Source organism: Mobula birostris, chromosome 28 (genome assembly GCF_030028105.1).
Source record: "Mobula birostris isolate sMobBir1 chromosome 28, sMobBir1.hap1, whole genome shotgun sequence".
In the NCBI taxonomy this organism is placed as follows: Eukaryota; Metazoa; Chordata; class Chondrichthyes; order Myliobatiformes; family Myliobatidae; genus Mobula; species Mobula birostris.
Genome location: NC_092397.1, coordinates 2,762,629 through 2,775,215, shown reverse-complemented (window position 1 = coordinate 2,775,215; position 12,587 = coordinate 2,762,629). Strand labels below are relative to the sequence as shown.

The 12,587-nt window shown below is 52.1% G+C and overlaps 1 protein-coding gene across 1 annotated transcript in view; it reads right to left on the bottom strand.

The window, feature by feature from the left end:
* LOC140188846 (uncharacterized) overlaps positions 1–4,193 on the bottom strand; it is a 57,792-nt gene extending 53,599 nt beyond the window's left edge. The window contains exon 1 of the mRNA XM_072245500.1: positions 3,368–4,193. Within this exon, the coding sequence (XP_072101601.1) occupies positions 3,368–4,114 (747 nt within the window). The 5' untranslated portion in view covers positions 4,115–4,193. The remainder of the gene's footprint in view (positions 1–3,367) is intronic.
* Between the last annotated feature and the right edge of the window lie 8,394 nt (positions 4,194–12,587).

Genomic DNA, 12,587 nt, shown 5'->3' with positions numbered 1-12,587 from the left:
TCCTAGACTCCCCCACTATAGGAAACATCCTCTTCACATCCACTCTATCTGTGTCCTCTGGTCCTAGACTCTCCCACTATAGGAAACATCCCTCCTCGTCCACTCTGTCTGTGCCCCCTGGTCTAGGACTCCCCCACTATAGGAAACATCCTCTCCACATCCACTCTATCTGTGTCCTCTGGTCCTAGACTCTCCCACTATAGGAAACATCCCTCCTCGTCCACTCTGTCTGTGCCCTCTGGTCTAGGACTCCCTCACTATAGGAAACATCCTCTCCACATCCACTCTATCTGTGCCCTCTGGTCCTAGACTCCCCCACTATAGGAAACATCCTCTCCACATCCACTCTATCTGTGTCCTCTGGTCCTAGACTCTCCCACTATAGGAAACATCCCTCCTCGTCGACTCTGTCTGTGCCCTCTGGTCTAGGACTCCCCCACTATAGGAAACATCCTCTCCACATCCACTCTATCTGTGTCCTCTGGTCCTAGACTCCCCCACTATAGGAAACATCCTCTCCACATCCACTCTATCTGTGCCCTCTGGTCCTAGACTCCCCCACTACAGGAAACATCCTCTCCACATCCACTCTATCTGTGTCCTCTGGTCCTAGACTCCCCCACTATAGGAAACATCCTCTCCACATCCACTCTATCCGTGCCCTCTGGTCCTAGACTCCCCCACTACAGGAAACATCCTCTCCACATCCACTCTATCTGTGTCCTCTGGTCCCAGACTCCCCCACGACAGGAAACATCCTCTCCACATCCACTCTATCTGTGTCCTCTGGTCCCAGACTCCCCCACTACAGGAAACATCCTCTCCACATCCACTCTATCTGTGCCCTCTGGTCCTAGACTCCCCCACTACAGGAAACATCCTCTCCACATCCACTCTATCTGTGTCCTCTGGTCCTAGACTCCCCCACTATAGGAAACATCCTCTCCTCGTCCACTCTGTCTGTGCCCTCTGGTCTAGGACTCCCCCACTATAGGAAACATCCTCTCCACATCCACTCTATCTGTGTCCTCTGGTCCTAGACTCCCCCACTATAGGAAACATCCTCTCCACATCCACTCTATCCGTGCCCTCTGGTCCTAGACTCCCCCACTACAGGAAACATCCTCTCCACATCCACTCTATCTGTGTCCTCTGGTCCCAGACTCCCCCACTATAGGAAACATCCTCTCCACATCTACTCTATCTGTGCTCCCTGGTGCTCGACTCCCCCACTACAGTAAACATCCTCTCCACATCCACTCTATCTGTGTCCTCTGGTCATAGACTCTCCCACTATAGGAAACATCCCTCCTCGTCCACTCTGTCTGTGCCCTCTGGTCTAGGACTCCCTCACTATAGGAAACATCCTCTCCACATCCACTCTATCTGTGTCCTCTGGTCCTAGACTCTCCCACTATAGGAAACATCCCTCCTCGTCGACTCTGTCTGTGCCCTCTGGTCTAGGACTCCCCCACTATAGGAAACATCCTCTCCACATCCACTCTATCTGTGTCCTCTGGTCCCAGACTCCCCCACTATAGGAAACATCCTCTCCACATCCACTCTATCTGTGCCCTCTGGTCCTAGACTCCCCCACTACAGGAAACATCCTCTCCACATCCACTCTATCTGTGTCCTCTGGTCCTAGACTCCCCCACTATAGGAAACATCCTCTCCACATCCACTCTATCCGTGCCCTCTGGTCCTAGACTCCCCCACTACAGGAAACATCCTCTCCACATCCACTCTATCTGTGTCCTCTGGTCCCAGACTCCCCCACGACAGGAAACATCCTGTCCACATCCACTCTATCTGTGCCCTCTGGTCCTAGACTCTCCCACTACAGGAAACATCCCTCCTCGTCCACTCTGTCTGTGCCCTCTGGTCCTAGACTCCCCCACTATAGGAAACATCCTCTCCACATCCACTCTATCTGTGCCCTCTGGTCCTAGACTCCCCCACTATAGGAAAATCCTCTCCACATCCACTCTATCTGTGTCCTCTGGTCCTAGACTCTCCCACTATAGGAAACATCCCTCCTCGTCCACTCTGTCTGTGCCCTCTGGTCTAGGACTCCCCCACTATAGGAAACATCCTCTCCACATCCACTCTATCCGTGCCCTCTGGTCCTAGACTCCCCCACTATAGGAAACATCCTCTCCACATCCACTCTATCTGTGTCCTCTGGTCCTAGACTCCCCCACTATAGGAAACATCCTCTCCACATCCACTCTATCTGTGCCCTCTGGTCCTAGACTCCCCCACTACAGGAAACATCCTCTCCACATCCACTCTATCTGTGTCCTCTGGTCCTAGACTCCCCCACTATAGGAAACATCCTCTCCACATCCACTCTATCCGTGCCCTCTGGTCCGAGACTCCCCCACTACAGGAAACATCCTCTCCACATCCACTCTATCTGTGTCCTCTGGTCCCAGACTCCCCCACGACAGGAAACATCCTCTCCACATCCACTCTATCTGTGCCCTCTGGTCCTAGACTCCCCCACTACAGGAAACATCCTCTCCACATCCACTCTATCTGTGTCCTCTGGTCCTAGACTCTCCCACTATAGGAAACATCCCTCCTCGTCCACTCTGTCTGTGCCCTCTGGTCTAGGACTCCCCCACTATAGGAAACATCCTCTCCACATCCACTCTATCTGTGTCCTCTGGTCCTAGACTCCCCCACTATAGGAAACATCCTCTCCACATCCACTCTATCTGTGTCCTCTGGTCCTAGACTCTCCCACTATAGGAAACATCCCTCCTCGTCCACTCTGTCTGTGCCCTCTGGTCTAGGACTCCCCCACTATAGGAAACATCCTCTCCACATCCACTCTATCTGTGCCCTCTGGTCCTAGACTCCCCCACTATAGGAAACATCCTCTCCACATCTACTCTATCTGTGCTCCCTGGTGCTCGACTCCCCCACTACAGTAAACATCCTCTCCACATCCACTCTGTCTGTGTCCTCTGGTCCTAGACTCTCCCACTATAGGAAACATCCCTCCTCGTCCACTCTGTCTGTGCCCTCTGTTCTAGGACTCCCCTCTATAGGAAACATCCTCTCCACATCCACTCTATCTGTGTCCTCTGGTCCTAGACTCCCCCACTACAGGAAACATCCTCTCCACATCCACTCTATCTGTGCCCTCTGGTCCTAGACTCCCCCACTATAGGAAACATCCTCTCCACATCCACTCTATCTGTGTCCTCTGCTCCTAAACTCCCCCTCTACAGGAAACATCCTCTCCACATCCACTCTGTCTCGAATGGGGTAGTTCAGGTTGGATGGACAAACACTGTGAGTTGTTGTGGTGTGGTGGGGTGGGATTTGCCAGTACCCCCAGCCCTCCTCTCCTTACCTGGAACGGGTGCTGGCCGTCAGAGCGTGGCGACGCTTCTCCCTCCAGCAAGAGCGAGGCCTCGGAGCTGGAGTCGGAGTCGGTGAGCGGCCCGGGGCCCCTCGCTCCCGGGGCTGGCGGGACCCGATGTCGGTGGCATCGGTGGGGCTCGAGCTGCTCCCCCCGTCGGCCCGGAGCCCTGTCCTGCCCGGCTCCGGGTTCCGACGTCTCGGTCCTCGGCCTCCCAGCGCAGGCCTCGTCCGCCGGCTGCCGCCGTCCCTGCGGCTTGTTCGCCGGCGCCGGCCGCTGGTTGAGGGCGCTGAGCGTGGCCGGGCTCAACACCCGGGTGGTTATCTCGTCCAGGAAGTGGGAAAACTTCACCTTCTGCCGCACCATCCGCTCCCTCGCCTCCGTCAGCCCTGCCGCCTGGGGGCCGAGGCCTCCCCTCACCGGGCCCCACCTCACCGACACCACCTCCATCGACTTGGCCTTCCTGAGCTGCTCGGAGCCAGGGCGCGCCCCATGGCGGGTGGCTGGCGTGCCCTCCTCCTCCTCCGGAGCGGAGGACCCGGTCCCGGTCTCGGCCTCGCTCAGGCTCCGCACGTCGGCCCAGGAGCGCGAGTGCCGCCGGCCCTTGGCTCCCAGGCGCTGGGTTTCGCAGCCGCCGTCCGAGGAGGAGGACGAAGAGAAGCCGAGCTCCTCGCCCCTGCCCTGGGGCCGGCCGCTCGGCCTCCTGGCTTCCGAGTCCTGCCTGAGTCGCCTCTCCATTGGCTTCTGCTGGCTGGCCCCCTTTCCCTGCTCACGGCCCCCTTATAAAGCCCTCGCCCGGACCGCGCTGCCGCATGCCCACCCCTCCCTTCTCTTCCCTCCACAGCCCCCGGAGCTGGAGACTCTCCAGGGGCAGCGAACCGTGGGAAGTACTGCCAATACCCATCAGCGGAGCGGGAAGGAACCCGAGCGCGAACAGACCACGGCTCCCGGCAGGGCAAGGCTTCTCCCCGGGGAGATAACTGGGTCCCGAACACTGTAACTGTGTGTCTGTGTCAGTATCTCTGCGTATGTGTGTGTGTGTCTGTCAGTATTTGTTTACGTGTGTCTGTGTGAGTGTGTGTGCATGAGCGTGTGTATCAGAATCTGTATGTGTGTTTATCTGTGTGTGTTTGTCAGTATTTTTGCGTATGTGTCAGTATTTGGGTATGTATGTCTGTCTGAAAATGTGGGTGCTGTCATAGCTGCCTCACTGAGCAGCCGCAAGGCCGTTCATCCCATCAAGTCTCTGCTGGCTGTCACTGCCGCCAGTGTGCTGTACGGTGCACGGCGATGCCCAACACACCACAGTCCGCAGCACGTATTGGAGACCACCATTGCCTTCGAGATTTGAAGATTTAAACTTTTGGTTTAAGATGGTGCTGCTGAAGATGGGTGACAGCCTGCCGGCGGTTCTCAAAGCAAGAGATACAACGGAGCACGTCATGAGTAACACCTTCTCCACGGAAAATTGCGGCATCGACGAGGGACGGGCGAAGGCGGGGCTGACTCGAGGATCCAGGCGCACATCCGCAAGCGAGGCCGAGGAGTTGGGCCCTGAGAGGCAGACAAAAGCCGGAGCAGAGGCCGTCCAGCTAAATCGGGAGCCAGGCTGGATCGACGTTAGTGCCAGGCCAATTTGGAACGTTTGGATGCAGGCCGGAATGTGGCCGTGGGGTCCAGGCCCAGAGCGTATCGCTGCGGCAGGGCCCCGGCCTGGGAACCTGATGTCCCGACGGTTTAAACGCCGGGCCAGATGGGCTGAAAAGGCTGGGTGGCGGGTCCAGAGGGGAGGGGGTCGGGCCAGTTCTACTCGCTTCTCTGCGACGTTTACTCTGCTGTGGCCTGCTTTGGCTGCGAGCTCTGCGACGTTTCACTCCACTGTCCGAGGAACTGAGGCTGAGGCTCTGGGCCTGCCCCCGGGGCTTTGTGTCTACGGACTCGCACCCGTTCTGAATGCTGTTGCCTCCTTTTATTGTGTGATCATTTGTGATTCTCTCTCTGCATACATTGGGTGGTTTTGTTGGTCTTTTTTTCAAGTGGGTTCTTGCAGGTTTCATGTTTTCAGGAAATAAATCTGAAGGTGGTATGATTTATCTCACTAAACGCTGGAGGAACTCAGCAGGCCTGGCAGCATCTGTGGAAAAGGGTAGACAGTCGAGGTTTCGGGCCGGGACCCTTCATCAGGACTGGAAAGGAAGGGGGAAGGAGTCGGACCAGGAAGGTTGGGGGTTGGGGGGTGGGTGAGAGGTTTCGGTACAGGGTGGCAGGTGATAGGTGAAATGGGAGAAGGGGAGGAGGGTGAAGAAAAGAACTGGGAAGCTGATTGACGAAGGAGATAAACAATTGAAGGGGAAATTTGATTGGAGAGGACAGTGGGCCATAGGAGAGAGAAGGAGCAGATAAGGTGAGAGAGGGAAACAGGAATGGGCAATGGTCGGGGATTTACCAGGAGGTTTAGAGATCGATGTACATGCCATCAGGTTGGAGGCTACCTCCTCCAACCTGAGTGCGCCCTCATCGTGGCAGTAGAGGCCACGGACTGACACGACAGTCCACGGCCTCCTCTACTCTGCCGTGACGAGAAACGCCGGCAGTTTATTCCCCTCCACAGACGCTGCCCGTCCTGCTCAGTTCCTCCAGCGTTGTGTGTGTGTGTGTTGCTCCAGATTTCCAGCATCCACAGAATCTCTCGTGTTTGTGATTTATACATAACCCGATAATAAATGCATTTTGAAGTATTCTGGTGAATGTGATCGCGTGACAGTTAATAGATTCTCACCCCCCTCCCCCCGGTGACGAGCCGCCGGCTGCTGGGGGCTCTCTGCTGACCCATTAGCCCTGCATCGGGCAGCCAGGGTGAAACGGCGCTCGGGGCCAGGGTCAATCGATCGCCGTGGCCCCATTCAGTCAAAAGCCGGCAGGGTCCGCTGCTCAGCCACTCGGAGCCCCGAGGCCGGCGGCCGTGGGTCAGAACTCTATGAAAGGTGTGTAAAATGGTGCGGGTGGGACACAGCTGCGTCTCAACTCCCGAAACGTAAAAACAATATATTAAAAAACCACCATCAGCGGGGGAAACTACACCTCAAAAGATACCTGGAATTTAAGATTGTTTGATGTCGTTTCCACTACAGAAGTGTGAACGAGAGCAACATAATTGTTACTCCGGATCGGCCGCACCACAAAAAAAGCACAATGAACATAAGTATATAAGATAGCTTATATACGTAGTTCTGTGCAAAAGCCTTAGGCACGTGTATATATATATATATATTATGCATTGCATTATACTGCTGCCACAAAAAAAACAAATTTCATGACATAATCGAGCGATGATAAACCTGATTCTGATACGGGTCTCTATTGTGGACTGAGAGTGGGAAGGGGGCAGAAGACATAGGGGCAGGATTAGGCCATTCAGCCCATCGAGTCCGCTCCGCCATTCTATCATGACTGATCCCGGATCCCATTCAATCCCATAATACCTGCCTTCTCACAACATCCCTTGATGCTTCGACTAATCAGGGAACCAACAACTTCCGCTTTAAATATACCATGGACTTGGCCTCCACGACAGTCTGTGGCAGTGCGTTCCACAGATTCCTCTTTACTTCTGTTCTAAAGGGGTGCCCCTCAATTTTGAGGCTGTGGGAAGGGGCAGGGAGAGGGGAATCGCGGTTGGGAAAAGGGGGAAGGGAGAGGGGAGGGAGCGGGAAGCACCAGAGAGACATTCAGTAACGATCAATAAACCAGTTGTTTGGTATCAAATGACCTTGCCTGGTGTCTCGGGGCTGGGGGGTATCTACAATCACGCCACCACCCCCTGCCCCTGGCACTCCTTCCCTGCCACCTGTCCCGCGGCGCCCCACCCTCACCATTTCCAACACCCTTTGCTCCCGCCAGAATACAAACTCGCTCTCCGATCCACGTTGATAGTCAGGACTGTGCAGAAGTCTCGGGCACCCTAGTTATATGTGATGTGCACGGTATTGTAGATTGATTGTATGTCCATACCGTAACCAGAGGCACGGCAGTGTCTTGACACAAGGGGACTCTGACAGGAAATGATAAAGTAGCGGTGGTTGGGGGTGTGGGTTAGTGGGTGGAGGCGTTGATCAGCCTCACTGCCTGGGGAAAGGAACTGTTTTTGGGTCTGGTGGTCCCGGTGTGGATGCTCCCGATGGGAGTGAGTGGGGAGAGTGGGATCCTTCACGATGTTACTGGCCCCTTTTCTGTACAAACGTCCCTGATGGCAGATAGGCTACCACTGGGTGTACCAGTGAGTGTCAACGCGGACTGGGGGAACCGCTCCGTCAAGCTCCTTTGATCCTCCCACCACAAAGGCGGGATTTTTTATAGTGACGGCCCATTGTAATTTGATTTCCCATTCTGACACAATTGTCAATGGCCTCCTCTAGTCAAGTCAAGTCAAGTCAAGTCAAGTCGTCACTTATTGTCATTTCGACTATAACTGCTGATACAGTACCCAGTAAAAACGAGACATTTTTCAGGACTGCATAAAGTGCACAAAACAGTGCAGGCATTACAGTAAATAATAAACAAGACAATAGGCACAGTAGAGGGCAGTAGGTTGGTGTCAGTCCAGGCTCTGGGTATTGAGGAGTCTGATGGCTTGGGAGGAGAAACTGTTACATAGTCTGTTCGTGAGAGCCCGAATGCCTTTTGCCAGATGGCAGGAGGGAGAAGAGTTTATATGAGGGGCGTGTGGAGTCCTTCATAATGCTGTTTGCTTTACGAATGCAGCGTGTGGTGTAAATGTCTGCAATGGCGGGAAGAGAGACCCCAATGATCTTCTCAGCTGACCTCACTATCTGCTGCAGGGTCCTGCGATCTCTACTGCCACAATGAGGCCACTTTCAGGTTAGGGAAGCTACAACTCATATTCCATCCAGAAAGCCTCCAACCCAATGGCACCAACATCCATTTCTCCAAGTGATCTAGATGAGGAAGGGGAAGTGGGGGGGGGGCGGGTTAGTAAGTTTGCAGATGACATGAAGGTTGGTGGAGTTGTGGATAGTGTAGAAGGTACAGTAGAAGATAGTGTCGTAGGTTACAATGGAACATTGACAGGATGCAGGGCTGGGCTGAGAAGTGGCAGATGGAGTTCAATTCAGAAAAGTGGGAAGTGATTGACTTTGGAAGGTCAAACTAGAGGGTACAGGGTTACTGACAGGATTCTCAGCAGTGTGGAGGAACAGATACCTCAGGATCCAAGTCCATTGTTGCTGCACAAGTTGATAGGCTGGTTGAGGTGGCGTTTGGTGTGTTGGCCTTCATTAGTCGGGGGATTGAGTTCAAGAGCCGTGAGGTAATGTTACAGCTCTATAAAACCCTGGTCAGACCACACTTAGAGTATTGTGTTCAGTTCTGATTACCTCATTATAGGAAGGGTGTGGAAGCTTTAGAGTCTGTGTGGAATTTACCAGGAAACTGCCTGGGTTAGAGAGCACATCTTACGAGGCTGAGTATAGGTTGAATGAGCTCGGGCTTTTCTCTTTGGAGTGAAAGAGGATTTTACATACGTATACATGTGTGTTCGTCCATCGTCGATGTTGATGAGGATCTCGACACCATTATGATGGTGTTGAGACTAGCCCGTGATTTGGATTTAAGTGAGGGAGAGTTGTACAGTGTCAGCCTCACTCTCTATTCCCAATTCCCATCTGGATCCAGTGACAAGACAGAGTCTAGACAGCTGGAGGTGGGACTAGGTGCAGTGGATGACCAGGACGCCTCCTGTGTCTTGTCCTGCTCTACAGGTTCTACAACACTTGCAGAGACCGCCTTCTTGACCGTTGGACCTTCCATTGATCTCGTCCGCTCAATCCACCGGAGTCTATCTTCACATGCTGGGATAGACAATTCCCTATCTCACCGAGGGTTTGAGACCCGTCGGCTACCCTCACCCGGTTTAGCCGGCTTGTCGAAGCCGTTGCCCGGGGTGTGGCCGCTGTCACATGCAAACAGCTACGGGAAGCCAGAGGCGAGAGCTGAGTGCCAGGCGGGGACCAAAGGTGGGCTAACCGCCCTGAAAAGGACACGATACGTTCCCCCCACCAAGAGGTGCTACCACTTCCTGACACCCCATGCACCCCACGTATACATACACACACGCAGTATGTGTCTGGAGTGCCCATGGAGGCAAATACGTTAGGGGTATTTCATGGGGCAACACTGTAGCGTAGTGGTAAACACAACAACCTAGGTTCAATTCCCGCCACCTCCTGTGAGGAATTTGTATGTTCTCCCCATGACCACGTGGGTTTCCTCCTACAATCCAGGGCTATACCAGTCAGTAGGTTAGTCAGCCATTGTAAATTGCCCCAGATTAGGCTAGGGTGAAATTGGGGGATTGCACTGCACTGTATCTCGATAAATACATGAGTAAAAGACTTGTAGGCAAATGGATGAAAGAAAAATACAAGGCTGTGAGCTGTGAAGGGTTAGATTATTTATGGAATAAGTTAAAAAGGTTAGCACAACAGGGGGGCCTGTACTGGTTTGTGCTGTCTACGATATCCTGCAGTGGGAGGGAGAACAGCCAGAGGTCATGGTACATATTGGTACCAACGACAGAGGCAGGAAAAGGGAGGAGGTCCTGAAAACAGATTACAGGGAGTTAGGAAGGAAGTTGAGAAGCAGGACCACAAAGGTTGTCATTTCAGGATTACTGCCTGTGCCACGTGACAATGAGTATAGGAATAGAGTTCGGTGGAGGATAAATGCGTGGCTGAGGGATTGGAGCAGGGGGCAGGGATTCAGATTTCTGGATCCTTGGGACCTCTTCTGGGGCAGGTGTGACCTGTACAAAAAGGACACGTTGCACATGAATCTGAGGGGGACCAATATCCTGGCGGGGAGGTTTGCTAAGGCGACTGGGGAGAGTTTAAACTAGAATTGTTGGGGGGTGGGAACCGAACTGAAGGGACTGGGGGAGAGGTGGTTGGCTCACAAATAGAGAAAGCTTGAAGACAGTGTGAGAGGGAAGATAGGCAGGTGATAGAGAAGGGATGCACTCAGACCGACAGTTTGAGATGCGTCTATTTTAACGCAAGGGGTATTGTAAACAAAGTGGATGAGCTTAAAGCGTGGATCAGTACTTGGAGCTATGATGTGGTGGCCATTACAGAGACTTGGATGGCTCAGGGGCAGGATTGGTTACTTCAAGTGCCGGGTTTTAGATTTTTCAGAAAGAACAGGGAGGGACGCAAAAGAGGTGGAGGCGTGGCACTGTTGATCAGAGATAGTGTCGCGGCCATAGAAAAGGTGGACGCCATGGAGGATTGTCTACGGAGTCTCTGTGGGTGAGGTTAGGACAGGAAGGGGTCAATAACTTTACTGGGTATTTTTTATAGGCTGCCCAATAGTAAGAGCGATAGCGAGGAGCAGGTAGGGAGACAGGTTCTGGAAAGGTGTAATAATAACAGTTGTCATGATGGGAGATTTTAATTTCCCAAATATCAATTGTCATCCCCCTAGAGCAAGGGGTTTAGATGGGATGGAGTTTGTTAGGTGTGTTCAGGAAGATTTCTTGACACAATATGTAGATAAGCCTACAAGAGGAGAGGCTGTACTTGATTTGGTATGGGGAAATGAACCTGGTCAGGTGTCAGATCTCTCAGTGGGAGAGAATTTTGAAGATAGTGATCATAATTCTATCTTCTTTACAATAGCATTGGAGAGAGATAGGAACAGACAAGTTAGAAAAGCATTTAATTGGGGTAAGGGGCATTATGAGGCTATCAGGCAGGAAATTGGAAGCTTAATTTGGGAACAGATGTTCTCAGGGAAAAGTATGGAAGAAATGTGGCAAATGTTCAGGGGATATTTGTGTGAAGTTCTGCATAGGTATGTTCCACGGAGACAGGGAAGTCATGGTAGGGTACAGGAACCGTGGTGTACAAAGGCTGTAATAAATCTAGTCAAGAAGAAAAGCTTACAAAAGGGTCAGAGAGCTAGGTAACGTTAGAGATCTAGAAGATTTTTAGGCTAACAGGAAGGAGCTCAAGAAGGAAATTAGGAGAGCCAGAAGGGGCTATGAGAAGGCCTTGGGGTTTTCCTTAATCTTGCCCGCCAAGGCATTCTACAAGTACATGAAGAGCAGGAGGATAAGATGTGAAAGAATAGGACCTATCAAGCGTGACAATGGGAAAGTGTGCATGGAACCAGAGGAAATAGCAGAGGTACTTAATGAATACATCACTTCAGTATTCACTATGGAAAAGGATCTTGGTGATTGTAGTGATGACTTGCAGCAGACTGAAAAGCTCTTGAGCATGTAGCTATTAAAAAAGAGGATGTGCTGGAGGTTTTCGAAAGCATCAAGTTGGATAAGTCACCAGGATCAGATGAGATGTGCCCCAGGCCACTGTGGGAGGCGGGGGAGGAGATTGCTGAGCCTCTGCTGATGATATTTGCCTCATCAATGGGGATGGGAGAGATTCCGGAGGATTGGAGGGTTGCGGATGTTGTTCCTTTATTCAAAAAAAAGTAGAGATAGCCCAGGAAATTATAGACCAGTGAGTCTTACTTCAGTCGTTGGTAAGTTGATGGAGAAGATCCTGAGAGGCAGGATTTATGAACATTTGGAGAGGCATAATATGATTAGGAATAGTCAGCATGGCTTTGTGAAAGGCAGGTCGTGCCTTACGAGCCCGATTGAATTTTTTGAGGATGCAACTAAACACATTGATGAAGGAAGAGTAGTAGATGTAGTGTATATGGATTTCAGCAAAGCATTTTATAAGGTACCCCATACAAGGCTTATTGAGAAAGTAAGGAGGCATGGGATCCAAGGGGACATTGCTTTGTGGATTCAGAACTGGCTTGCCCACAGAAGGCAAAGACTGGTTGTATACAGGACATACTCTGCATGGAGGTCGGTGACCAGTTGTGTGTCTCAGGGATCTGTTCTGGGACCCTTACTTTTTGTGATTTTTATAAAAGACCTGTATGAGGAAGTGGAGGGATGGATTAGTAAGTTTGCTGGTGACACAAAAGGTTGGGGGTGTTGTGGATAGTGTGGAGGGCTGTCAGAGGTTACAGTGGGACATTGATAGGATGCAAAACTGGGCCAAGTGGCAGATGGAGTTCAACCCAGCTAAGTGTGAAGTGGTTCATTTTGGTAGGTCAAATATGATGGCAGAATATAATATTAATGGTAAGACTCTTGGCAGTGTGGAGGATCAGAGGG